Source organism: Alligator sinensis, unplaced genomic scaffold, assembly GCF_000455745.1.
Source record: "Alligator sinensis unplaced genomic scaffold, ASM45574v1 scaffold720_1, whole genome shotgun sequence".
Lineage (NCBI taxonomy): Eukaryota > Metazoa > Chordata > Crocodylia > Alligatoridae > Alligator > Alligator sinensis.
In genome coordinates, this window is record NW_005842026.1 from 1,370,795 (window position 1) to 1,398,498 (window position 27,704).

Genomic DNA, 27,704 nt, shown 5'->3' on the forward strand with positions numbered 1-27,704 from the left:
GCTCCCAGCACTGCTGCCACCCACCACGAGCACAGCCTGGCCCAACCCCCGCCCCACTGGGAAGAGCCCAGCGCCAGCCCCAGCCCACAGTGGTAACTCACCCTCACAAACAGATCCAGGGGCATACTTCCCTCATGACCTCCCAGGCTGCACACAGCAGTGGGAGCCACTCGCCAGACAAGGCACTCACAGCTCCATCCCACGCCTGCCCCGTCTGTACAGCACCTGCCCCTACCCAAGCCCCACTCTCTTCCTCACCACGGGGGCCTCAACTTGCCCCTCCATGGCCCTTCCCTCCCACCTCGCCCCTTCCGCCACTCTGCAATAGGGACACCACTCTGCAATAGGGATTATAACTTCTGTTTATATACAATATATTCCTATAACCTTTTTAGAAATTTTATAAATAGGTCATAATAGGCCATAAGCTATATTAGGGGCCCGATCTTATGGGATTCCCAGAGGCTCCTCTATAAATTAGTGAAGATTAAAGAAAATCACTCTACCCAATGGGACTCAGTCCTCAGTCTAGAACATCCCATTAAGTTACTAAATGTTATAGCATCTCCCATTTCTGTGATGTTTAGTTTCAGTTCTCAAACTGTGGATTTGTGTCTCCAAAGATCTTAGGCAGAGAGGTTCTTTGGGTAGATGTGGTATTTTATATTAGACCAACTAAACAGTTAGAAAAATTCTTCTTTGCAAGCTTTTGAGCACAAATGCCCTTCTCCAGGCATAGGGAGAATTTGTTGCCTCCAGAGATAACATCTTTGTTAATAGCTGTATATGGAGATGACAGATAACAGACCTAATTACCCATCTATCAGCCCTCTTGTCTTTTTGCAAGTTTGTATACACACAGTCAAGCCCTTACCTTTCTCTAAAAGTACATTTTCAAGGAGTTAAATGAATAAAGGCTATCAAACAACAAGAATGCACTTTTTGTATAAAACAATGATTAAATCAAGGCTTCCTAACCAGTGATTTAAATCAATGCCACCCTGCTTTCTATAGTCCAATAAAAAAGTTTTTACATGCCAATGTCTATTAACAAACTAGGTCTTAAAATGGAGATTTGTCAGACACACAGACACGCACTGTAGGTAAGGGGAGGAAGGGTGCTGCTCTTCCATAAAGTCAGCAACCGACAGTACTGTGACTGACCAGAAAGTATAATGCTAACAAAAAAAACGAACACAAAAAAACCAAACAAATAGGCTTACCCTTCTCAACCTTGGACTCCTTGATTTCTAAGGAATCAAGGGAAATTCATATCTCCATCAGGGAGCTCACCAAAGATATTAAAATATCGTACCTTCAGACTCCCCTCACCTTCTTTTGAAAAGATTGGCTTTATTTAGGTTTATATCACGCCCTACCCAGAAAGTCCCAGTTGGCTAGAGTGAACAGAGTAGCCAAGGGTGCCTGCAACAGGCTGACAGCTCAGTAGAACATTTGCTGGGCAACAAGAACCAGAATTCTGCAGCCAAAACTACAGGCAAAAGTTTAAGCACATTCATTTGCCAGTGGAAAGTCAATCCTTCTAGCTCACTGGTGTTCAACCTCCAGGCCGCTGGCCAAATATGCACCAAGAAGCCATTTCATCTACTCCAGGAGTCTCACCAGGTATCAGAAAACTTGGCAGCACTAAAGTAGTGGCAGAATTAATTGCAGCTCCCCTGCTGCCAAATGTTCAGACCCATGTGGAGCCCCATGGGCCGGATGACATGGCTCTGCATGCTAAATAATGCCATTGTGCATGTGCAAGAGGCCAAAGCACTGGGTCACTGACCAGATCCACCCAGAGACCAGCCCCACACCACTCATCCAGCCTGCAGAGCTGGAAGGTTGGGCATCACTATTCTAGCTGTTCCCAGTGCAACACTGACTGTAGCTGTAAGTAGCCATGAAACTCAGTAGGTCCTGTCCATTTCAAAATTAGAGGCCTACAGCAACCTGACAAACAAGCTAACAAGCCTAATGAGGAGAAGATAGTCTTACTTGCCCCTGGTGGCTCTGAACCCACCTCCCCTGCTCTAGCCTGGCTCCACTAGCCAGGCAGTGTGGGGTTGTTTCTACCATAGCAAAGCCAGGTGGGGTGGCATCATTCTGGCACACCCCCCTAAGCTGGCATCTGAAGCTGGTACCCTCTCACTCTCACCCACCCCTCCCTATGTTACACTGCTGGGCAGAGGCAGGGGCATGCCTGAGGAGGTGATCTAAAAGGGCACTTGATGCAGAAAAGCTTTTTCAAAAGCATTCAACCATATAGTTGGTCCAATAAAAGATATCACAAAAATCCTTCCCTAGCATACATTTCCTGGACCATCACAGGTACAACAACACTGCATCCCTACTACAACATATATAACAAGGAAAATATCCTTAACATAAAAGAGACTTCAGAATTTGCTTTATACAAAGGGGGAAAAATGAAAAACGTGAATCTGCAAGTCACCATCAAGGTAAAAATGGTTGGTTTTCTAAACTGTTCGAATACGATCAGTTGGAGATGTTTCCTCCAGCATCTCTAAGTCAATAAATAGTGGATGCCAGAGAAGGTATTTAACATGGAACAGATCACTCTAGAGATATCTGGTTTAGTGCTCTCCCTCTGTAGCATCCACACCTGCTACTGCCGAAGACAGAATGCTGGGCTAGATGGACCACTGATCTGACCCAGTAAGGTACTTACATTCTTACTTCTAATGTTTACAGCTTTCAAGTTTTATCTGATTTAATAAGCCTATATTATTAAAAAAGTAACAGTTGTTGATGGTTTGACTGACAGTACAGTTTTATTATCCAAGCTGAGTAAAACAAAACATATGGTAAACATAAAGCAAAAATACTGGATCTTCTTATACCATAACTGTATTGAGAGATTCTGATTCAATACCCAGCTGTCAGGTTAGATCAGTTCGTAGCTCTTCTAATCTTAGCACACTGGTAAGTATTTTAAAATATATGTCATGTCACCATTTCCTAAATTATTTTTGACCTGATGATTTCCCACAGTTTTTACAAGATCTCAGTGACTAAGGGTTTGACTTGAAGCCTAGGTCAAGTAAATGAAAACACTTCGCAACAAAAATAGAAGTACATCCATTTTAAGCCGATTCCAACTTTCAAACACATATTACAGACTAACACTTGAAGAGTCCATCCATTTAAATCCTGCAGATTAAAGATGCATATTTTTAAAAATAGAAGTATATTAGCAGAATATTAGGAAAGTATGATTTTTAGGATAAGACCATCTCCCCACCTCACAAGTTTTATTTAGGATATCTACTCCCTCTAATAGCCAAACAAAGGACTACAAAAAAAAAAAATTATCAATATGCCTTGCAAGGCAGAAAAAGGAAACCTAAATGCTGCAACTACTTCCTTCAACAATGTTCACTGAAAAAAACCAAGAGCATTTAAAAGGGTAATTTTTTAGTGCACATTAATTTCATAAAAGTAAATATAACATTTAGTAATTTAATTGGATAAAGAGATCCAAAATAAACTAAATAGTAAATAGTATTTATTCAGTGTTCAGAGAAATACTGACTTAGCCTCTGCAGTAGGAAATAAATAGGCTGTCAAGTCAGGCTTTCACTTAATGTTTGACTCTCCAACCTTAAGAAATGGTAGTCATTTTGTATTTCATTTTATTTTTCAAAAATACACATACTGAAAAGCCCAAAAGAGACATTCATGTGGAGCCACTGTGATTTCTTGTACATCAACATCACCACTGGAAACTGCTTCAATTAACTGAGTAACTGGTAGAAGTAAAAGACTCCTCTTTCCACATTGCCAACAACGGTGATGAAAGCGAAGACATTTTACTAATGGATTTCACAGCTGTTTGGAAAACCACAGAGAGATTTAAAAAATACTGGGTTCAAGTCCATGTACTCATTTCTTAAGGTTATAGAGCCTTCTGCCTCAGCCCTTCCAGTATGTGCCTATTTCTCTACCACAGTTGCTATTCCTGCCCTTTCCCTCTAGTCATCAGGCTCCTGTCCAAATGCATACAGTTTTTGTTCCCAATACAAGCTCCCATTTCTTGCTGTTCCCATTTATTCCAGCAAACTGTACCCTCTTTTGCTCCACCCTGGCTAGGCACAAGTGTGTTGGGAGTGGCATTTAATGCACCTGAAACAGTTCCCTAGTTCCACTGTCAAGCATCACAATGTTGCCCCAGGTGAAGTAACTGCAAGAAAATTCCTCGTTGCTGCCCACTCCAAAAAGTTCAAAAGTAGTATGATACATCAGAAAGTTGATTAAGTTCAGCTTGACATTTATGGAAAATACTCAAAATGAAACAAAGTTTTCAGCCACATCTCTAAAAATGTTAATAGTGCTGTTATATTTCTAGGTAAAGTCAATACGTTAAACATAAGTTTTACCTGAGTTTTCAACAAAGACCATGGAGGGGAACACCAATGTGTTCCAATGAAACACTGACCATGGAGGGGAAAAAAAAATAAAACAGGTAGATAGCTAATGGGAATTATTGCAGGAAATGGAAGCAAAAACTAAAAGAGCTTAGTGCACTCAAATTGGGAGGACCAGATAATTAATTTCCATCTGAGAACTGAATGAACAGACATGAAGTTTCAGGTCTGGTAGCAAGCATTTTTACTAAATCTGTAAATGGGTGGTTGCTATATGACTAGTGAACAAGTGAAGTACTTGCAATTAAGAAAGGGAAAAGAAGTGATCCAGAGAACTACAGACCCATTAGTCTGACCACAATAGCATGCAAGGCTTTAAAATAAATTTGGAAGGAAAGAATAGAGACTCTTGAGGTTAATGGAAACAGGATAGAATGCAATGCCAGTTTTCCAAAGGTCTATGCTAACTAACCTGATAACTAATAACAACCTGAGTCACCCAACAACTCCAGGCTCATCTAGATGTCACTGCTTTCCTGCACTTGTCTGGCTTTCATCCTGGATTTAAGCACTTGAACTGTGCTCATGACTTTAGTCAAGGATCCTTGCCTGGAGATCAACAGGGAAAGTTGTGTCCTGCGGATCTTACTCATAAGAAAGTAAATGCAATACTGGGTCAGATCAAAGGTCCAGCTAGCCCTGTACCCAGTCTCCAGCACTGGCAAAAGAGGATGCTATAGATCAGGAAAAACTAAACCAGATAGCTCTAGTGACCTATCCCCTGTTCAGTTTCCTTCTTGGCATCCACCATTATAGGTTTAGAGACCCCAGAGGAAACATCTCCAACCATCTTTCATAACAGCCATTAACAGATCTATCATCCATTAATTTATTCTGTCCCTTTTTAAACCTGGCTATATTATGTGCCTCCACCACCTCCTGTGGCAATGAATTCCACAACTATGCAAAACGCAAAGATTTCTTAAGGTGATATCTTTTATTGGACCAACTACAGAGTTGGGATAAAGTATGTAGTTGATCCAGTAAATCACCCAAAGAAATCGTTGCTTCTCAATTTTTGGACCATCATGGCTACAACAGTTTTATTCTACTATAACAAATTAACAATGTGCTGCATACTCCGTCTTTAAGCAGCATTTGATACAGTTGACCGTGAGGGTGCTGACAGAGGATATTTTCAGGATAGCTCTAAATTGGTTCTGCTCTTTCTTAGCAGAGAGGTCCCAGAGGGTTACGATAGGTGAATGCTTGTCATCCCCACACCTTTCCTGTGGGACATCCCAGGGCTCCCCCTCATCTTCCACTCCTGTTCAATGTGTATATACAGCCACTGGCAAGAGGGTGCATAGGTTTGGCATGGGGTGCCATCAGTATGCCAATGACACCCAGCTCCACCTCTCCTTCTCTTCTGACCCTGGGCCCCATACTCAGTCCTTTCCCAGTGCTTGGCTGCAGGTGGGAACTGGATGCAAGTGAACACATCAAGGCTGAATCCAAACAAGACAGAGATGATAGTCAAACATATACATTTTCTAGGGCAAACTACATGACTTAAGAGGACTGGGACAGATACCACTGATGGCACCAAGCCTCCCAATGTCACTCAGGTTCACAGCAATGGGGTGCTCCTGGATCCTCTGCTGTAACTAGGTCTTCAGGTAGTAGTCACAGCTAGGAGTGCCTTTCACCAACTCCATTTGTGACCTTTTCTTTCAGACTCTGATGCGGCCACCATCATCCACACCTTCTTAACCTCAAAGTTAAACTACCGCAAAGTGTTTTTCTCAGGGTTACCCTTGAAAACAATCCAGAAGCTGCAGCTAGTGCACAATGCACCATCCCACCTTCTGACAAGGGCAGGTTGCCAGAAGCACCATCTGCACCGACTTACAATCAGTTTCCAAGCACAGTACAAGGTGCTAATTTTGACTTAAAAGCCCCTATGTGATCTGGATCCGACATACCCAAGGGACTACCTTCTCCCTTACGTCCCACTATAATCCCCAAGGTCAACTGAATCCTAAAAGCTCCAGTTTGCCTAGACATCTTCTAGAAGCACAGCAAGACCTTCCTATTTGGGCAGACATTTAGCAACCAAGGGTAGGTCAAAATGCTTAGCTGGTCTCTGCTTTATTTTGTTATATTTATTCTACTTGCCCTTTTTAATTTGTTCCATTTCTCTTACTATAAGCTGCCCTGAGCCTTTGCTGGAAAGGACAGCATATAAATTGCATAAATAACTGATTTTTTTAAGCAAGTACATCAACCTGGACTTCAGTAGTTTTTTGGGGGGTTTTTTTATACAAAACAGCATTGGAAGTTACTAACAAAGAAACAGATCAAAAATAATGAAGTAGGTAAGTAACAGGCTATAGTGAAACAGGTAGCCCTGAACAGGGAAATATCACATTTAAGAGAAGTTTCTATTGGAACTCTTCAAACACCTTGTTTAATATTTTCATTAATTAATTAATTAAGAGAGCAGAAGTATTTGCATAAATATCTGCAAAGTTAGGTGGTATGATAAACAAAGGAAGACTTAGATATCATACTGAGAGCTGGATGACCTTGAGGACTGACCTTATACACATAGAAAGAAATTCAAAAATACAAAGGGCAGCAATTGAAAATTAATAAAATCTTTTGCTATAAAAGGAGCTTGTCAGCTGGAAACAGATGAGGAATAGAAGGATCTTGGTGAAATAGTTGATCACAGAATGGCCACTGAATCACTAGTTGATCAGAGATGCCAATGTGATGCAGCTATGAAAAGGGCAATGCAATCCTCAGATGTATCAGACAAAACATGTCCTGTAGAGATAGGAAAGCGTTACTGCCACTGAAGGCACTGGTAATATCTAGAATACTACATATACATTTTTTATCAAATACAAAAAAGAATTCAAACTGTAACAGAAGTAGGAAAGTCTTCTAGGATATTAAGGGGAAAGGAAAGCCTATTTTGCAAAAGGCAGTGAAAAAAAGCTCAACTCTATAAATAGCCGTCACCTTCCCTCTGTTTGCCCTGATAGATTAAAATACTTCACGGAGATAAGGATCTATGTATGCTAGAGGACAATACTGGCAAAAGAGAAATTAATATAAATTTTGTTGAGTGCTACCTCAGGACTACACACCCTATACCAGGGGTGGGCAAAATGCAGCCTGCGGGCCAGATATGGCCTGCCAGGTCATTGCATCTGACCTGTGGGGCCCCTAAAAAAATTTAGAAAATTAATATTTATCTGCCCCTGGCTGCCTGTCATGTGGCCCTCGATGGCTTGCCAAAACTCAGTAAGTGTCCCTATGCCCAAAATAATTGCCCACCCCTGCCCTATAACCTTTTGTCATGGAATACAACTTGCCAAAAACTGGTGCCAACTTGAGTACAGCTATGATGACAATGGACCAAACTCCCTTCTGCTTCCTGGCAAAGACAGAGAAGCAGGCAGCCATCTTGCAGCAGCATCTTTTTCCTTCTATACCACAATGTAGTGAAGTTCTGGTGAAGAAAATCAGCCTCCCTGCTTAACACACTGCAATTTTGGAGGGTTGAGTTGGGAGTGGAGGGGGGAAGATACACATATGGTATGCGAGTAAATACTGTATTCGAACAAACTGTTAGTCTACCCTAAATATAAAAATCTAGATTTGAAAATAGTCTCCAGGCAAAGATACTTTTGTATCACTGTAGACTGAAGTATAAAAACCCTTAGTGATTTGACAGGTCTCCCTTGCTAAGAGTTCTCTTCACTATAGAGGAGACTGAGTAAATACAAACTTCTGGATTCCTCTGGCCAGCAAGAAAGAATGTCCTTCAACACCAACTACTTAAACAAGGGAGAAAGTTAGACAGCCATCCCATTTGAGCTTCCTGAGCAAGTGAAAGGGATTACCAATCATACTATAGAATGATGCCTGTAAAAGCTGGTACTAATCAAGGAGAAATCTTTGACACCAAAGAGTGACACGGAAAGAGCAAAAGCAAGAGAACAACAGGCAATGAATGATTATTTTTCTTCTAAACATGTTCATTCTTTTATGAAAGAAAGGTCACATCACAGAACTGTGACGTTTACAGATATCAAATGTAATCTGCCAAAATAAATTTATAAACAAGAACCTGGGGACTATGAAACCATCTGAAACATGCTGCCCTCCCCCTCTCTCTCAAAGTAGTAACAACATAACAATAATACAATAAAAACAAGAACTGCTAGGGGAGGTAGCCTACTGCCCAATTCTTTTGCCACATACAGCAAATCAATCTGAACAAGTACTTAAAAAAAATCATGCATCCTTCTAACCATATGAAAGTAACAGCAGTCACAAGCAATGCAAGTTGCATGAAAAAATTCTTTATCTTCTCATGGTTAAAAAAAACAAAACACTTAAAAATAAGAGAAATGGAAATAAAACAATTTTAATGCATAGTACTCGAAAAGTTTGAATATTTGTCATATGTGCCATATAGCTCTTCCAAATAAGGAAGAGTTAAACTTAAGTCACAACCTACTACTGTTTTGAAAATAAAACAAAGAGCTAACATTTTATAAATTTCCAAACTTGCAAGTAAGGGGAGGAAAAAGAATGAAGCAGTAAGTTAATTACAACCTAGGATGACTCGCCCTATGAGACAGGAATTACTCATACCTCAACATAAAACTAAATCATTACAACTAATGCACATATAAACCAAAATCCGTCCCCCCCAAAAACCCACAAAAAAAACCAAGCCCTCCCCAACGATTAATCAACTATTATTTAGTTTTAATATTAATAACCATTATACTATTATCCTGCTTTCAGTGCTTCCTATTGAATATTATATACATGTAAAACAAACTGTTCACAAACCAAACGTGCCCATCTCCATATCATTAAACTATTTGTACTTCTGTTGCCACTTATTTTCTAACTGCTTAGAGAAAACACAACATTAGCCATAATCCTTAGCTTCTACACACAAAGAGCAAGTTAAATGTTATATTCAAAATGAGTGTGAAGTCACATTTACATTCCTAACATCCAGGGGCAACTGTAAGACCCTCAAGTACAGAGGCTGGAAACTTGCAACTAGACAAACTTCCTATTCTGAGATGACCCTGACAGAACAGTACAGGCCAACTTCAGAACAGCTCTGCCCCAACGGTGTAGTAGAGCAGATCATAGCCAACATGTTCAGCTTCATATATGACTAGCCAATTGCCCATTGTGGGGCGGGGAATGCACAGGCAGGGATGGAGCACCGCCACTCACCACCCAGTACCACCACTGCCACTCAGGAGCGGAGTGGGGGTTGCCCCGCCGTTCCCCTCCGCCAGCAACCTGCACCGCCACTGCCTCCAGGGCTGCTGGCCTTGCCCCACCCCGCCTCCACCGCCCAGCCATGACGGCAGGGATGGAGCAGAGTGGGGTGGGTGGGAGAAGCCAACTGGCCTTCCCCCCCTCCATCATGGCAGTGCTCCACACTGATTGGCTGTTTCACTAACCAATCAGAGTACTCCAAGACTGTTACAGACAGGCAGACTAAGCCATTTATTATATAAGAAAGGTCTTCAAACACAATACTATACCATATTTTCCATAACAATAAAATTTACTAGAGAAAAGTCTCAAAAAGTTACTTAAGTTTTCCAAAAAAAGTATAGCTTCAAAATAAATATCTTCCTAATTATGCAAACTTACAGGTATCTAATGGGTACAAAGACCGATATTGTTTGTGCTGGCCTGCTGGCCCTTTAATCATCCATAGACTATTCAAATTAGGGCTGAATATTGAATACCATCATTCAGAAAGATCCATTAAAAAAAATTGAATGTTCTCCTTTATTTGAATAAAGTTTCTTTTAAATGTCATTCAGGTACAATCAATATAAACTTTAATTCAAGGGAAACTGAGGTCCTACAAAGGGCAACATTACTAAGATGATATAGTCAGACAAGAGTAGGAATGGAAGGGACCTCAAGAAGTCATAATTCCAACCCCCTGGGTCAAGATCCCCATCTAAACTATCCTAAAGTAGTACTTGTCTAACCTATTCTTAAACTGGACAAATAACATTCATAAACAATTATCAGGCAGAATGCATAAAAACATCAAGGACATCCTAACATGCTACACGTAAAGAGGGGAAGGATGACACTACCAATGTCCTGCCACTGCGAAGACAGGAAGCAGTTTGTTAAAATACACTTGAGAGATCTGAGGAAAACTACATAACCTCTGCTACAGAGGAAAACAAAAACCCTCAGTCTGACAACATGACCACAGGATAAAATTCCCTCCTATTGCCAAAGGTGACAATCAACTTGTGAGCAGGGAAGCAAGACCCTCTCGCCAGAAAACTCCAGGGATGGGGAGAGCGTTCAAGTCCCAGCAAAAGCTTCAACACACCCCAGTCAAAATTACTAGCCTTGGCTGTAGCCAACACCCAATGCTTCCGATGAAGGCAAAAAAAAAAAAAAAAGAAAAACAAAAAACCATAACGCAAATAACGGGAAGGAAAAAAACTTCTGGCTCCATGTGACAATCAAATCCCAGAAACACGGAAAAACCAAACACCTATTTCTGTAGTGCAACCTGGGAACTGCAAACACAATTCTACACACCACTAGAGAGCGGAACTCCTTTCTATATTATCCCATCATACACTCTATAATCTTGTCGTCTCTCTCCAATCTTGTTTCATTAACCAAGCTCACTGGGCAGCTCTATTTCATTCTCCTGTTGCTGAGCATGGTCCACTCCAATTTCCAATGTATGTGTGGGGGGTCTCCTGGATTTCCAACTGATGCCATTCACAGCACAGTCCAGACATTGCTACTCCTAAATCATGCAACTAATGCTTATCCGGCCTCTTTTCGAAACCACCCCCCCAGGGAAGATTACACTATTTCCCTAGGTAGTCTATTCCACAGCCTTAGTATTCTAATAACGTGGACATTTTTCCTTGCATCTAATCTAAACCTGCAAATTCAAGCCACCACTATGAATCGTACTCTGTGGAGCAAGGGAGAAAAGGTGTTTTCCTTCTTTTTCGCAGCCCTCCAGATACTTAGACTGCTATCTTGTCCCCTCTTAACCGTCTTTTCTTCTTGCTGAATATGTTTATTTCCTTTAACCTCTCTTAGTATGGCTTGCCTTGCAGGCCCTTTCATCATTTGTCACTCATCTTTGGAACCTTGGAAACTTTTCCATGTCCTTTTTAAAACAGAGCCCAAAACTGCACTCAGTACTCTAGATGCCATCTAACCAGTGCATAGCAGAGTAGCATTATCACCTCCTTCATCCTACACAATACTCCTGTTGATGCAGCCCAAAACTGGATTTGCCTTCTTTGCAAATGCATTACTGCAGACGTGCACTGAGTCTGTGAACCACCAAAACTCCATAATAATTATCTACAGAACTGCCATACAGCTAGTTATCACTTATTCTGTATTGGTGCTTTTGATTATTCTTCCCCAAGCGTAGCAGCTTACATTTGTCAGCACTGAACTTAAACCCGTTGGCTCTATCCCAGCTTTCCAACCAAAATCCTTCTGAATTCTACTCCTATCCTGCAGTGTGGCTGCAATCCTTCGCAGTTTTGTGTTGTCTGCAAATCTGCTCAGGAAACACTATTCCAACATCCAAATAATGAATAAACACACTGAACAACACTAGATCCAGGACAGAACATTGGTAGGAGGTTTTGAGTGGAGTCCTATGCTGACATGGATCCATTTACAGTTGTCCTTTGCTTAATGCAACTAAGCCAGTTGTCTATCCATCTGTTGGTAAATTTTGTCTAGCCCACATTTCTCCATGAGTATAAGTCATGTGGGACTTTGTCAAAAGCCCTACTGAAGTTAAAATAAATTATGTCCACTACATTCCCTTCATCCACCCAACAAGTTACTATCAAAAGAAACAGACCACGTTCAGCAAATCCACATTGGCTACTCATGTTCAGCCTTTCATTTTCCAGATGTTTTCAAATGTACTTCCCTATGATTTGCTCCAGTAACTTCCCAGGTATAGAAATCAGGCTAGCAGACCTTTGACTTATCTGTGTAGTGACCAAAAATAGACTTCAAACACTCAAGATGTACTATCTATAATACATCTTGACACAGCCTTGCAATCAGAGCAACTGACGTGTATTTCCAAATACTGTAAACAAAACGTTAAATTTCAGAGCACAGCTGTCACAGACAAGTATCCAAAAAAAGTACTCTGCTTACCATCCAAACTTCCATGATAGTTAAACAATTTTTAAGTACATGGAATTAATTGTCCCTGCTCCCTCCTCCTTGAACTGCCAGCCCTGCAAACTGTAGTAACTTGAATAGTAAGCTGACTTTAACTTTTCATGCCCAACTAAATGAGAAAGGAACTTCAAGATGAATTATGCTTCTACACATTAGCAATGCCACCACCTTCCATATGTTTGCAGACAAACTGAAATACAGCTTTGTGAGCAACTGATACTCAAATACAAAAATAAGGTCTTGTACTCTCTTATGCTGTGCTAAAAATATTAAAAAACCCTCAAAAAGTATGCATTTCTTTGACTATACACAGGAAGCAGGACTGATCAAGAATAAGGTAATGCTGCTTTTTAATGCCTCATTAAGAAGAGGCTTTGAATTATATGTATTTTAAGTTGGGAGAGTAAAAAAATTCCAAAAAACATGTACTGACTACTTAATCAAGGCTCATTAACTTACCTTCTTATCTTCTTTTACTTTGTGCGTTTTCTTCTTCATTTTTTTCTCATCTAATTCTTGATCTGAAGTTATAGCTGGGTTATCAATTCCACCTTTCCATGTTTCTACAGGTGAAAGAAGTGGATCTTCTTCACTTCCACGATGTCTTCCTTTTCTTTTTGTTTTAGACGTGGTAAAAGCTTCATCATCACTGGCATCTGAATGCGTTCTCCTATAATAAGATTTGGCTTTGCTAAACAATGTCTTAGATTTATATTTGTATTTTGAAGGTCTTCTTTCCCCATGACTCTTAGATAGTCTATCAGAAAACCCGTTTTCTTCATCTCCTTGGGCATTGTTTGTAACAAATGAGTTTCGAACTTTAATAATACGATTCTGACTATCATCAGGTACAGCATAAATGTCATCAGTGAAGCCTTTGTGTTTGAAAATAGTGTCAATAGGTTCTGCATAATTATCAGATTGGTCTAAATCTTCTGGAGGTGCCACAGGCACTCGAGAAAGTTGTTTTTTGGGGTTTTTACCAATGCCTGCCTCAATTGTTTTTAGAAGGTTTGGGTCCAATTTTTTCACATTTGTCTTGGGTACAAGGGGCTTAGGTTTTATAGGAGGCGGCACTTTATGGTTGCGCTCATGGTCATGGCAATTGAGTGGTGTGCTATGAACAGGATACTCATTTCCTTCCAAGTCCAAGCGATATTTTGAACGATCGCTAGGTGCTGGGAGCAGCTGCACATCATCACCAATTGGACTGTAAGGTGGTGGTGCTTCAGTATCATCTTCTGAATCCGGATAGTAATTATAAGCAAGAGAACTTCCCCTGGGGGACTGCATAAAAACATCTTCACTTGCATGTGTTGATTCCCTGGTGCTATCAGACATGTAAGAATTTTCAATCATGTTTTTCTTCTCCAGTACATCACTGAAGAACAATGTGAAAACTTCAGTTTGACGATGATATTGAGACAAAGAATATAAAGCAGTAAATTTAGCAGAAATCTCTGTTGCTATGTGTTCTCCTTCAGTCATTAACTCCTTAATAGCTTCATTCTCAAAAAAATCTGCCTGGCTATCAGTAACAGCCACCAGCTGGACAGGAATAGTATCTTGTACTTCTGAAAGAAATGCCCGCAGCATTCCCATGGATGCCTTCCTTTTAGCAGAGTAAACTAGTATGTATCCATGAACTAATTCATCCTTTCTTACACCAATTGAAGAATGGTATGATAATATTGTTATCTGTATTCGCCTCCTTTTTTCACCTATGATTTTATCAAGCATTAAAGAGTTATTCTGGCCAGCTTGAGCAGCACTACAGGAGTGAGAGTCAAGGAAAGGTGAAAGAATAAGATCCACACTAAATGGATCTCCACACATAGCACACATCACAATTCTCAAGTCAGCTTCTGACAGATCTTTGATGGTAGGAACAGGGCTCACAACATCAAAATTGTGCTTAACTGCTTCTAGCACTCCCCTCAAAGATTGCTTTATTTGAGTCTCGTTAAATTTACGGGGATACGTACCAGCAGGCACATCTACAAAAGGACACTGCAATTTGTTGGCTAACTGTTGACCCTGGTGTCTCAGAATAGGTAGATTCTTGCTAACACTGTCTCTCTGATTAGCCAATATTAATGTAAATGGAAGATTAGCCATATACTTGTCTCTCCTTATCTGAGATGCTTCAGCCCTAATTTTTCCAATGCATTCTCCAATAAAATTGAGTGATTCAATAGAGTTAAACACACAGAAACATCCATGTGGTTTAAAGGCAGAAGTCCATAGCTGACTTATAAGGTAAGGTGACTTTGCATCAACCGGCCTAAGGTCTAGTTCATATATTTTTCCATCTAAGGCATATTCATCATCAGTGGATTGTGTCCTAATTTCATTTGCCAACTCTTGTGCAAGGCCATCTTTACCCAAAATGAAAAGATTAACTTTATCAATGTTGGCACTATCATGGTACAAATTTGAGCGACCATGGTCCAGCTGCAAAAGACTATTGGCAAGTAACTGTTCTACTTTAATGTCCATACAATTTTGGCCACTGAGACAAGTTTCTTTAGTTGGATGATAAACAAATCCAATGTGTTTAAGCAAAAGAGATTCTCTATCAGGTGCAAGCTTCTGTAAAGCTTTGTATCTAGGCTCTTCACTTAGAACTGCATGAATTTCACTCATTTTGTCTGAGCTGGGTGTAGCATTAAGATCCAAGTCATAAAAGAGCTCGGAATGTTCAAAAAGCATCTCCTGAAATTCCTCTTTGGCTTTTTCAACTATCTCCCTCTGATGCCTACTATACACTTCTTTACTATCTGCATCAGTGATGTATTTGAATGCTTCATCCTCCATCACAAAACACATAACTTCTTCCCATGGCTGTCCAGGTGAAATGAACTGTATTTTCTCAAGAGTTTTTTTAAACTTCTCCTTCATTTCAACCCTCCTCTTTTCAGATATAAGATGCTGTACATGGTTTTGATAAACTTTTTCAGCTTCTAATGTGCTAAGAAGATCAAATGGGATCCTCCTATCATTCACTTTATCTATATGGTCAGTTTCATCCCAAGGTGTTTTTTCTAGCACCACAAAACACAGTTGGAAATCTGGCCTTTTTTCCATTAACTTCAAGGCTTCTGACCAGTTCAAGTGTTCAATTTCATCAAGATTGGATAAAAGTGTGTTAAGAGTTCTTGGTAATGCATTAATATATTCCTCTCTTCGTTTTTTAATATGCTCCTGTTTAAGTTGCTCTATGTGTTTTGAAAATGTGTTTTTGGCCTTTTTTGTTCCCTCCAAATTTATGTACTCTTCATAATCAGGATGATTCTTCAGTTTATTACTAACAGTTTTCCAAGTTGCATGATAGTCTCTCACAGTTTGCACAAGTTTTTCAAATTTATCAGTTGCCGTAACAACAAGTTGTCTCTGTGTTTTATAGGCATCCAGATATGGAATTATTTTAGGTTTACCACGAGTTTTATCCATCATTTGTACCAACGCAGTAAAACATGTCTCAACATTGACATTGAATCTTGCTGATGTTTCCACCACCACAAGGTTCTTTTTGTTAGAAGCAAATGCCTGAACTTCTCGAAGATAATGATCCACACACTCATCACATTTTGTTGCTGCAATTATTATAGATTTTTTAGATTTTGATAGCTGGATATAGAGATTATTCACAAATTTAAGTTGATCATCAAACTTCCTATTGCATCCTTGGCTTACGTCAATGCATAATAAAAACCCATCTATGCTTAGTTTCCCTTCAGGCATTTGTTTTTGCTCAAAGTCTTGCTCCAAGCCAAGCTGATCTGTGCAAATGTACATTAATTTTTCTGCCGACTGTAATTTGGAGGCAGCTGCACGCTTTATGTATGGTTGTAAATTCGTACTCCGATGAGGCAAAAAAGTCTGATCATCAATGAACTCTGTCTGTTCAATTACATGAATTTTGCATTCTATTCCATCCTCGCTGCTTTGTGTTACGTCACCCCAGTACAAAAAGTGATCATTGTTAACAACTCGTCCTCCAAAGTCAATTGTGCTAAGCACAGAGGTATGCTCAGGGTAATATTCATCTGCTTTTGAACGAACAAATCTATTGCACAAACACGATTTTCCAACTCCACAATTACCTTTGTCTTTTTCAGTTCCTGATAGTCCAACAACACTAATAGCATAGGATGGGGGACGAGGCTCTTTGTTTTTTGCCATCATAACTTTCCTCTCATCTTTCTGCATTCATCAAGGTAATTGCATGTGGCTTTCATTCTGAAAAAAGTCTTTATGAATTAAAGTTGTATATCCCAGGTTACAGGATTAATATTCGGTTTTTCTTTCTTCTGCCCATCACCATGAGAAACTCAGATATTCAAGATTAGGTGGGTCATCTTCCTATAAGAGAAGACGGATGATATTTCAATTTAATATTAGCTTAAGTTGCAATCTGAATATCGGCCTGCCTGAAAACATTTCAGCTATAACTGTTAAACTACTCTGAGGCATTAATGTTAATTGGAATAGAGAAAAATAATTTGCATTTTTTTCCAATTTGCTGGCACCGTGCATTTAGCATCAGTGTACGCATCTTCAGTTCTATTGTTTTCTTTCTTTTGATCTTTTGTGCATCTCAAGGCAAGAGAAACTTGAGAAACAAGAAAAAAATCTCCATCTAAATCAGGATTTTACAAACTGTTCTCTATAGGCTTAATCCTGTATACACATATCTAGCCATGGGAGTAGTTCTACTGCAGTTTTTAATACGAATAGTTATTCATGTGTGCGTACGAGTTTGGGCTTTCCGCTTACCAAAATTTTGATTCTACAAACATGGCAGGAATAGGCATGCTATTTCTTAAGTACGTTTCAATAAGAAAATGGTTAAAAGCAGAAAAAGTATAAAAATCAAAAGCTTGTGCCCATTACACATACTTAAAACCTCCCTACTCCCTAAAGAAAGAATAAAAAATTAAATACAAACTAAATTTCAAAAATCTATCTTAAGAAGGACAAGTCATTCATCTAAGAGGTCAAAGAAATACAAATATTTAGGGGTGCACCGATAAAGATTTTCTTGGCCGATACCGACCTGATAACTGATTTACAGGAATGCAGCCAGGCAGCATGGAAAGCAGCATCCTGCAGGTAAGTCTGTAGAGGAGAAGAGTTGTGGGGGGAAGGGAGAGGGCAGATCGAGGCCCCCATGGTGAGAGAGAGAGAGAGAGAGAGAGAGTGGGGCAGTTACAGGAATAGCTGCTTAGCCATGGCAGTGAATGGGACCCAGGGCAGAGTCGCAGGCGGCTCGTCTAAGGGATAAGCATCCCAGTACTGGTGGGCACTTGAACTAAAGCTCATCAAATGAGCTTTAGCTCAAGCATCACCACCACCATTTAGGCACAGAGACACTTTTAAACAGAGCAGAGCCAAGAAGGGTGAGGGCAGATACAGGCTGCTTACTGGGGGCTCAGGGCTCTCTGCTCTGCTGTTTTTGCCCCAGGGGCTCCACATTGGCCATGCATCCCCAACCCACTCAGCAGCAGGAGGCACAACTCACCACCACCAGCACTGTTGGTCGGGCAGGGGATGCACGGCTGACACAGGGCCCCTGGGGCAAAGAAAGCAGAGCAGAGAGCCCTGGGCCCATAGTGGGCAGCCCACATCCACCCCATGTACAAATCTGGGCGTTGAGGACATCCCCCCCCCCCCCCATGCCTCCCAGGGTGGGGGGCACAGCAGCAGGGAACTGCCTCCCCATGGCATGCCATCTGCAGAGCTCCATCTCACTCCCTGCTCCGGCCCTGGGTCCCATTCACCACCCTGGCTAGGCAGCACCCCCAGCCCCTAACGCACTCCCTCCCTCACCATGGGGGCCTCAACGTGCCCCACACACCCCACCCCACACTGCTTCCCCTCCACAGACTTACCTGCAGGGCACTGCTCTCCGTTCTCCCTGGCTGCATCCCTGGCCACATGTATGCGTGCAGCTGCACATATGCATGCTGCGTCCAGGGGCCCTGGTCAGAAGGCATATTAATTGGTGGCATTATCGGCTACACTAGCCAAAAAAAAAAAGCCAATAATGGTAATTTTCCTTTTATCAGTGCTGATTTGATGTGACACCGATAGATCAGTGCACCTCTACAAATTAATGTACAGAATTCTGAAATGATACTTCTTACTATTGTAATACAATCACAAGCAACCGTATTACTTCATACCACTCACCTTTCTTCTAGAAAAAAAATAAAAGTTTTGAAAATAACCATAATATGGAAACCCAAACTTCATTATGGTTATTTTAAAGTTGCAGTGATTTCTGACTCAAAGGCAATCATTAAGACCCAACTTTTTGGCAGATAACATATTATGAGTTAGTAGTTACCCATTACATTTAAAGATCATGAGGTTATTTGGACCTGGGAATCCAAAATACATTTGATAAATAGTGTCTCCTAGTAGTTGTGATCCATTTTGATAGTTTTCTATCAGAAAATGAGATATATTAGATAGCACTGTGAGCAGACTTTACATGCCTATGGTTGGGCTAAAATGCCATATTTCCATATGTATTAGGTCTCTGTATATCCTATATAAATGAATATAAATAAGTGCCTCTCTAAATAAGTAAAATGGCAAGAAAAAAAAATCGACTTGGGTTACAAATTATGATAGTCTAGCATTCATATGTGAATTCTGTCATCAGAAAACCTAATTTATTCTTTTCATTTCTATCATTTCAGGAAATCCATCACCAATAGTGCATCTGGATGAGATCCCCAGAGCATTTCTTCTACTAAAAAAAGTGAAGTAATTTGGCATTATAGATATTCCAAAATCGGCCAAAAATTAAGTCAACAGTTGTAAAATTAACATGCAAATATTAAAACTTTTTTTTTTTTTTTCAAATCAGGAAAACACCAAAAAAAGGTATTATTACTATTAGTAGCTAAGGGCCTTGTTACACATTATGCTGTAAGCCACACACAAATGTTGACCAGCTTAGTGCTAGCATAGAGTTAAAAACCTTCTCTGTCTGCCTCTTCCCCTCCCTCCCCCCACTGCCACTGCCACCAGATGCTCCCACCAGCCATAGCATAGTTTACACCCTGCAGTGGTGGAATTTTGGACAACATGTGCTTTAAGGCACTTAAAGGTGTTAGCATGTTACATTACACCACAAGGCCTTAAGATGTCAATATTCAAAAATTATTTTTGAGGGATTTCATATGTTGCAGACAAAAAATAATACTATCAATATAACTTTTCAATAACATCTACCCAAAAAAGTACTAAGCTGTTCAGAAACAAAAGATTTATATAAGCTAATTTTTCTAATGATACCAAGTAATACAGAATTTAACAGCTTTCACATACAATATTATCCCAGCAATAATGCTGTCATTAAAAAGTGTAATTTTTTACACAAAATGTACATTTCGTTACAAAAGGAAAGTAAACGTAAACTCAGCTCAGTTCATATATGATGCACTAACAAACATCTCTACTCATGAAGCAGTGCTATGTTAATAGGCTTATTCAAATTAATAAAAAGTTATCCAATATGCACTTGTAGTTTGGGGCCTTATTTGTGAAAAAATTCAAAATCCTTCGTAACAGAACAGGAATCTGAAAAATATTTTTGAATTAGTCTGATGCTATTTGCCAGCAGTCTTCAGAACACATTCTAAAACAGTAAATGTTTAGGATACTGTTAAATTCCTTCATGCTGGTTTATGCCCTTTACAACTCAGGGACTTCAGAACTAAAATGATTCTCTCAGTAAAACCACCTAGTACAAGTAAATCCTTTGTGAATACCATTTCTATTACTACAAATAAAAGCAGTCATGTTTTTTTAAAAAACAAAGCATAATTTAGTAACAATTTGCACAACAATGAGAAGTTGAGTCAGCATTTTCACTATATACTTCTTTACTGTGGTGCAGTAAGAATTCAAACAGACTATAAATTAGAGTTCAAAGTCTTTTTTTTTTTTTTTTAAATCTTTACTACCATAAAAAGACAAAATTTCAAAACAGTTAAAAAAATTAGTAATCACTATCTGGATAGGGTGGGATATAAACTGATATTAGTATTACTATTATAGGTGCTCTGCATACCATAAAGCCACACAGATCCAGTCTTAAATTTTTCATGTTTTATTTCCCCTGTGACTGAGTGAAAGATGATACAGGCAGGAAAAACTGAACGTAAAAGAAATAGTAAAACTGACTGTGGCCAAACTGCTGGCAAATGAGAGGTAAAAATAAAACAGAAAAACATTCTTGTTTCTCTTATTCATATATTTAGAGTTACTCAAAATTCTAAAAGGTAAACATTTTCAGACATAATTGTGCAATTCAATTTGATGCATTCTTTTTAATTTCTACAACTCTCTTCTTTATGTATGCCACAACTCCTTTCTCCCACATTTGATCATGAGACCGCTGGGTTTAAAATATAGCATCACTTTTAAAGTTCCGAGCTCGAGAAAAATAAAAGGAAGTTACCCTAAATGTTTGTAAACATTTTGAGATTAAACACAGAAGAAAATGAAAGCAATTATAAGGTTCTGTAACCACAATGAAATAACTAATTAAAATATATTCTGAATATCAGCAGAAAAAGTTTCTGACAGATACTCAATTAATCAAAAATCTTCCAGTGGGGAAAGTTTAAATCACACTAGCTGTAAATATTCTGAGTGAAAAACTCGCAATATGCTGACAGGAAAATAGCCTAAATTACACAACAGGTCTTTTCCCACCTTGCTTTTTTTTTTAATCAATCTTTCAGCTTTACATTTTATATGGAGGCATTTTCATGTGTACCAACTGCATGGATTTGCTGTATACAATAAAATGTTTTTTTAAATAAGTATGAACAGTAATAACCCTGATACAGAAATAAATTATATTACTCAACACAGACGAATTACATTAGATATCTCATTAGAAACTGAAATCAGTAAAAAAAAATGAATAAACGCAAAAAGGCTTCCATTTTCCCCTCTTTTTTTGTGGCTGTTGTGGGTTTGTAGTCCACTTTCTTCCAAGATTTAGGGGTTGCTAATGGATCATACTATCACACAGTTTCTATTTTTGCAACCCTATAGAAGGACTGATGAATTAAGTATACGAAAGGAAAACATAATATTGTAAAGAGTTCTCTTGAACTTTTTGTCTTGCCATGGGACGTTGTCTGACAAGCTATCAAATTTCAACATGTACTTGAAAAAGTAAGGTGTAGTGATCAGTATCTATTCATTTTTTTTCCTAGAACAACATTATTAAGATCAAAAGCCCAAACTTACCCTTATAAAAATAAGGTTCTAAAGCAAGAAGTTGGTTATCCTGCTGATACCTTCCTGCAGTGATGTCACACATTTAAACGGTGTCCTTCAAAGAATCCTTCCCTGAGGAACCTGAAGAGGAACATTATGATCCATTAGTAATTTTAAAATCATAAAGGCACAAGAAAGCCAGTATGTGGCAAGGTGCAAAAACCTTTCAAACTACTCATCAGAAGGATTTACTTTAGTTTCAATGCAAAAAATATATATTATTTCAGAGGCCAGGCAGAAAACCCAAGTTAGAACTCCATCCTTAAGTTATGGCACAGTACAAAAATATTCAAACATAACAAACATTCACAATAGACATTAGACCAAAAATTTCAAAATGACTCAGGATTTTAGAAGCCTCACTTGACACTTGAACAAGTCTTGACTGTCATAGGATGCACACATACTCAGTCTTTCCTGAAAAGCAAGCCCTTTAACAATGATTCAAGATAGTCATCCAGTAAACCAAGATAAATTATGAATTGCTTGTGCTGATCTGGATCTTGACAGTGATTTAGAAATAATTTGCGAGATTGTCAGACTCTAGCATTTGTTAATTAGGTGTCCAAGGTACAGCTTTTTTTAATAACAAAAATATACAACAGGTAACTAAATAACTATACAGGCTTTAGTGTTGGGGTATAATTATAACTAGGAAGTTAAGAGCTAAGAGTAGCATTATTAGTCATGATCATGAAACTCTAACACCTGGAAATAAGTGTGGTGGTAAGAGCTGTCCTCAAGAGTTTTGATACTATAGTCTTTTTTTTTTTTTTTTTTAAACAAAGTGGGGCAGGAAAAAGAATAAGTTATTGAATGGGAAGAGAACTCTTTTGGAGAAGCTAAACAATGTAAACCAGGTGTACTTAGAAAGGACGTAGGGGGTACGCGCAGGCAGGTGGGGACAGAGCGCACTCCAGGAGTCTCCCACAGCGGAGTGCGGGGACCTACGCAGGCAGGAAACAGGGCAAGCAGCTGGCTCCAGTGTGGGGCTTTCCCTGCTGCCACTGCTAGAGCTGCAGGCAATAGGGCAGGCTCCACTCCCTCCTGGAATTCAGCACTAGCCAGAGCTGCACCTACACCAGGCACAAGCGTTCTGACCTCCCTGCCTGCTGCTGCTAGGCAGCAGTGGCTGCAGACCATGGGGGCAGTGTGTGAGGGGTCCCTATACCCCCACCCTCACACCCACACCCTGCCCAGCTGAGCTCCACGCTTTCGTCCCTCTGGGCACAGGCTTTGTCCTGCACTCCCACTTCCACCCAGGTGCAACTCCATCCCCCCCACCCCGACAACCACCAGTCCCACCACTTCCCTACCTGCTGCCCAAGCAAGCAGGTGCCAGTTGCACAAGGAGCCCCACCCAGAACTGGCTGGCTGGGCAGAGCCCTTCTGCTCACAAGGCTGGGAACCAGGCCCAACAGGGTATGTTGTGGGGTTGTACACATGGGTGCCTCACTCCCACCCTTGTGAGCAGAAGGGCTGGGTGAGATGCAATTTGTTGGGGGGCACTGTGGGCCAGATGGAAGAGCCTGACGGGCTGGATCCAGCCCACAGGCCGTATTTTGCTCATCCCTGGTCTAGTCCCTGGTATGCTTAAGATCCTTATTTCACACCCATAGCAAGGTCTAATATATGAACCTCAAATGAGCAAGGGACAACTCTGGTTTTACCATCCTCACCCAACTACTAGTATTCAAATGAATTTGGTTTCTAGAAACCAAATGGATTTCCAAACGTTAAAACAGCCTCAGGCCCAAAATAAACCAAATTAACAAATTACCAAAATAAACTGCAGAGAGGTGGTTGATATATAGAGTGATCATATGTTCCGATTTGACCAGGACAGTCCTGGATTCAGTAGGATGGTCCCAGATGGTTGGTCAAAAGTCCTGGGCCAAAGCGTGAAGGGGAGGAGCAGCAGCATGGTATGTCAGGCAAGCAAGCACTTTTGCTACTCTGTGGGAGCAAGGAATATAGGGACTAGGATGTGGTCATCCTAAAATGCCATATGTCCACCCAGCTTGCTCCCACACAGCAGCAACCATGCCTGCCTACCTGGTATACTATACCACACTGCCTCTCCACAGGACTCTGGCCTGGGACTTTTGACTAACTGGCTGGTACTACCTAAAGAATCTGGGACTATCCTGGCCAAACTAGAATATATAGTCACCCTATTTATATATCATCACAGTAGATACTTTAGATGTTAGTTTAAACAATACATAAGTACCCACGCAAAACAAAAGGATAAGAACAGGTTATTCAAGTGGTCATTCATTTCCAATTCCAGAATTCTTAGATTTACAGCATTTAAGTTTTCAAGAAATATTTTTCCTAATTAATCTTTAACAATACGTTCAAGTTACCGCTATCTTCACTTCATAAACTGGATGATACAACTATTCAAGGCAAAACTGAAGACAAACATAAAACCAAAGCTTTTTGTCCCTTACTGAATTCACAAAATGTTTCATGTTCTTTTACTTCCAGTTTGAAGACCCCTAATTCACTCCTGGTATTTAGATATGGATTAAATATTGTTTTCAATCTTAAATACAAAATACCACATGAAACTATGAATAAAATCATGTCTTCCAGAAGCAATGTTTTTGGTCAAATATTGTATTTAGTAAATGAAAAGTAATGCAAACTATGAACTGAAATTACAGTCAGGAACTATCCCAAAACTCATATTATCTTGAAAATTTAAGAAACAAAATGACACACATATTGGTAAAAAGCAAAGATGCAAATTATCAGCATTATAGAACTCTGAAATTCTTCTTAAAACTACTGATCTTCTACAGATTTTCAAATATCCGAAAGATGCTGTTCAACTGAGATACAAAAATCACTGTAAATAAATAGTAGCAAAAAGATGAGCATTAAAATAGTAGCAAACAAATAAGAAAAGTAACACAAAGTTAGGGGAGAGACAAGTCCCGATCGCATACTCCTGGTGTAGAAGAAATTCCCCTTGAACACATTCATAATGATCAACAGAAGTTTTTCAGCGCAATGACTGCATGATCAGATCCTTCATTTACAAGTTGCTACAAGATTTACTTGTGAAGAGTCAAAAAAATGTTACTAGAAGGAAGACTCCCAAGGGGAATTCAACCAGCAAGTGAATGTAATAAAGGAAGTGATGATGGAAAGGAAGGGAAAAAAAAAAAAAGGGGGGGGGGGGGCCCAGAAGGGCAAAAAAAAAATCATAAATCATGGGAAGAAAAAGGGAAACTAAATTAGAAATTGTTTGGCACAGCAAAGGCAAGACTGAAATCCATTAACTGAAGGGACAGAGATTCTACAGAAGCTAAAGCAGAACTCAGTAACCCATATTCCTGGTGCCACATGGATGAACTAGCCTTTATATTTAAGGAGATGTTATAAAGCCAATGACTTCTTGTGCAACTTTGGGCAAGTCACAGGTCAACTCTCCCTCAGTTTCTACTACTTCAAAATAAAATTACTGCTTATTCACTTTTGCAAAGTGCTTAGAGACGTACAAATGAAGAACACAATCCAAATAGCAAATGTTAAGTATTATAAATGGGAAAATTTCAGATCAAGACCAAAATTTAAATTTGAAAAAGTTAAATCAGGTCAGATATTTCTAAAATTGTTAAAATTCAAGACAAAAAATGTAAATACAATTCTCTCTAGCAGAGACCTGCCAAAAATTTCAGAATTGTGCAAATGCATGAAAATCACAACATGAACCTGAACAGAAACAAACAAGTCTCAATTCACAAGTACAAACTAAATAATATCCAAAAGACAGCAACAAACTAAAGTGTTTTTTTTCCAGGTTGAAAAGGGACACTGGGTAATTAGAAAGTTGTTTTAAGCACTACAGCTGCCCCTAATCTTCCTGCTAAGTTTGGGCAGAAAGTTTGCAGTCACACTTTTAGAAAAGTGCTTTCCTCTCCATAGTTTAATGAAGGCCCATGCAAATAGGGCAAACAACAGCACAGAAAAAGATCAAAAGTATCCGAGACATTTACCATATATCAACTGCTTCCAAAAAACAAATGAGAAAAACGGAGAATGCTCTCTTTCACGTAACAAACTTCAGGTTAGAAAACTTTGGAAAAAGGGTCTAATATTAAGTTATTAGCAACACAAGTAAAAAGGAAAGAAAAATACCCCTCACATCAGTTCTTCTTACAATTAGCAAAGCTATGTGACTACACACAATAGGATTATTTATTCAGTGGTTTTCTATAGTGACTACCCATATACAGTAGAACACCTTCATATCCACCAAGTCACAAGATGCTCCTTAACTCCAAAAGCCCATCCAAAATGGAAAGCCAATTGAGTCAATATAAAAACCTACTGTAGCTGTACTGGCAAAGCCCCCTAGTGGTAACGCAGCATATTCTAGCAAAAGGAGTTCTTTTGCCAGTATAGTTAAACCATCTCTCCAAATAATAAAAAAAACTATACCAGCAAAGGGATTTTTTTCCTAGAATAAGCATCTACACTAGGAGTTTTCCTACCTATGTTAGACTGTGATCTTTTTATGCTCTTGACCATTACAGCTATGCCAGCAACACTTTCAAGTACACACCTGGCCTTCAGAAGCAAATTCATATTCTTTCGGTAAAGGTCAGAGCATCACATCCAAAGGATGCCTTATAGATAATTTTAGGAGCATCTTACCTATTAGTCTACTAAAAATAATGATGTAAAGTACTTAAAATTATATGCAAGGCATCCCCTAAAGAAGGGATTTACCTTTTGTTAAGGAAGCACCTTTGGGAGTCTTAACAAACGGTCAACATCCTTTTAATCCCTTTAATAGAGAAAAATTGAATCGTTTTACCAGCATTCATCTCCAATAACAATTCACAGAAGAGAGAGCACATACAGACTAGCCTAGTAAGACCTGTCTACAAAGTTTGCATAAAAAAAAAAAAAACCCTTGGGAAAATAACTACATGTTTAAAAGGGTGCTTATCCTTAACCTCAAAGAAAATACACCTTGTTTCTCTACTGATACTAAAAACAGTATTTGAAATAATTTATTTTGAGCATAACCTATTTAATTGAATTAATTACGTTTCTTGTACTGCAGCAACACTAAAATAATGAAGGCCACTATGACCTAAAGGATGACATTTGCTTGTAGTCATTTACTTGTATCTTATTCACAACTGCACAACTTAACCTATTTACATTCCCATCAAAGGATCTAAAAGACCCTTTTAAAAATGCCTATAGGTTTGCTCAAGATATCAACAAGCTAGTGATAATGTATAAATCCTAAAACATTATACAAGGCGTTATATGGACTGTAATAATATATACACACACACACGTATATAAAATAGACTGTAATATTAATAGAGTACTATATATACTACTCTATTAATTGGCATATTTAAGTTGTAGCCTAGTACCACAGAGACATATTATCATTCCTAAACAAGAAAACAGGAGGAAAAAACAATCCCTAAACAAAAAAATGCACCTGGGCATTCATTTGCAATCCTACCAGTTCTAGTTATTTACTTTAAGTTCATTTGGGGAAGGTGGGGAGGCCTAACACAGGGATGGAGGTGACCAACGTCACTGCTGCAAACGGTTTTCATTTCAAAGAACCTTACAAGGTGCACAGCGACATCAACACAACAACAAAAAAATGCCATCTACGAACTCCTCATTCATTTATGCTATTAGGTACACCGGTATCAACATTGTAATTCATTTCAA

General features: G+C 39.3%; 1 protein-coding gene across 2 annotated transcripts in view; it reads right to left on the reverse strand.

Annotated features, from left to right (window-relative positions):
* ARHGAP5 (Rho GTPase activating protein 5) overlaps positions 1-22,230 on the reverse strand; it is an 86,760-nt gene extending 64,530 nt beyond the window's left edge. The window contains exons 1-2 of one of the 2 annotated variants that reach the window (XM_025202468.1): positions 21,951-22,230; positions 13,128-17,033 (exon numbers count right to left, since the gene is read on the reverse strand). In XM_025202468.1, coding sequence (XP_025058253.1) covers positions 13,128-16,880 — 3,753 coding nt within the window. In that variant the 5' untranslated portion in view covers positions 16,881-17,033; positions 21,951-22,230. The remainder of the gene's footprint in view (positions 1-13,127; positions 17,034-21,950) is intronic. The other variant, XM_025202469.1, reaches the window with a different exon arrangement.
* Between the last annotated feature and the right edge of the window lie 5,474 nt (positions 22,231-27,704).